Genomic DNA, 289 nt, shown 5'->3' with positions numbered 1-289 from the left:
AACGAACGTCGGTAAAGAAATAATTACCTACGAAACAGGAAGCAACCCAGACAAAGGAAGTATCAACGACTTGGAATCAAAACCAGAATCTATACTAGCTCTTAGTTTCTTGCAGGGAAAAAACCTAATGCAAAAACAAAACCAAAATGAAGACCTCGTCGCAAAAAAAAAAAAGGCAGAACTTGCTTGCACAGACAAGTGAAAAGATGACTGTACAAGTGAAAAGTGCAAATTAAAAGAAGGAAAATGCGTTGCAAAAGAGGGGCTGAAAGCAGGAACAGCAAAGGGA

The 289-nt window shown here is 38.8% G+C and overlaps 1 protein-coding gene across 1 annotated transcript in view; it reads left to right on the top strand.

Moving 5' to 3' along the window:
• TEOVI_000314500 (uncharacterized protein) overlaps positions 1–23 on the top strand; it is a gene marked incomplete at both ends in the record, with an annotated part of 1,110 nt that extends 1,087 nt beyond the window's left edge. The window contains one exon of the mRNA XM_067226103.1: positions 3–23. Coding sequence (XP_067082204.1) covers positions 3–23 — 21 coding nt within the window. The remainder of the gene's footprint in view (positions 1–2) is intronic.
• Positions 24–289: the final 266 nt, after the last annotated feature.

Source organism: Trypanosoma equiperdum, assembly GCF_001457755.1.
Source record: "Trypanosoma equiperdum strain OVI genome assembly, contig: ctg_676, whole genome shotgun sequence".
NCBI classification, from domain to species: domain Eukaryota; phylum Euglenozoa; class Kinetoplastea; order Trypanosomatida; family Trypanosomatidae; genus Trypanosoma; species Trypanosoma equiperdum.
Note: the sequence above shows the minus strand (reverse complement) of the source record. Positions and strands in the feature narration are given on the sequence as shown.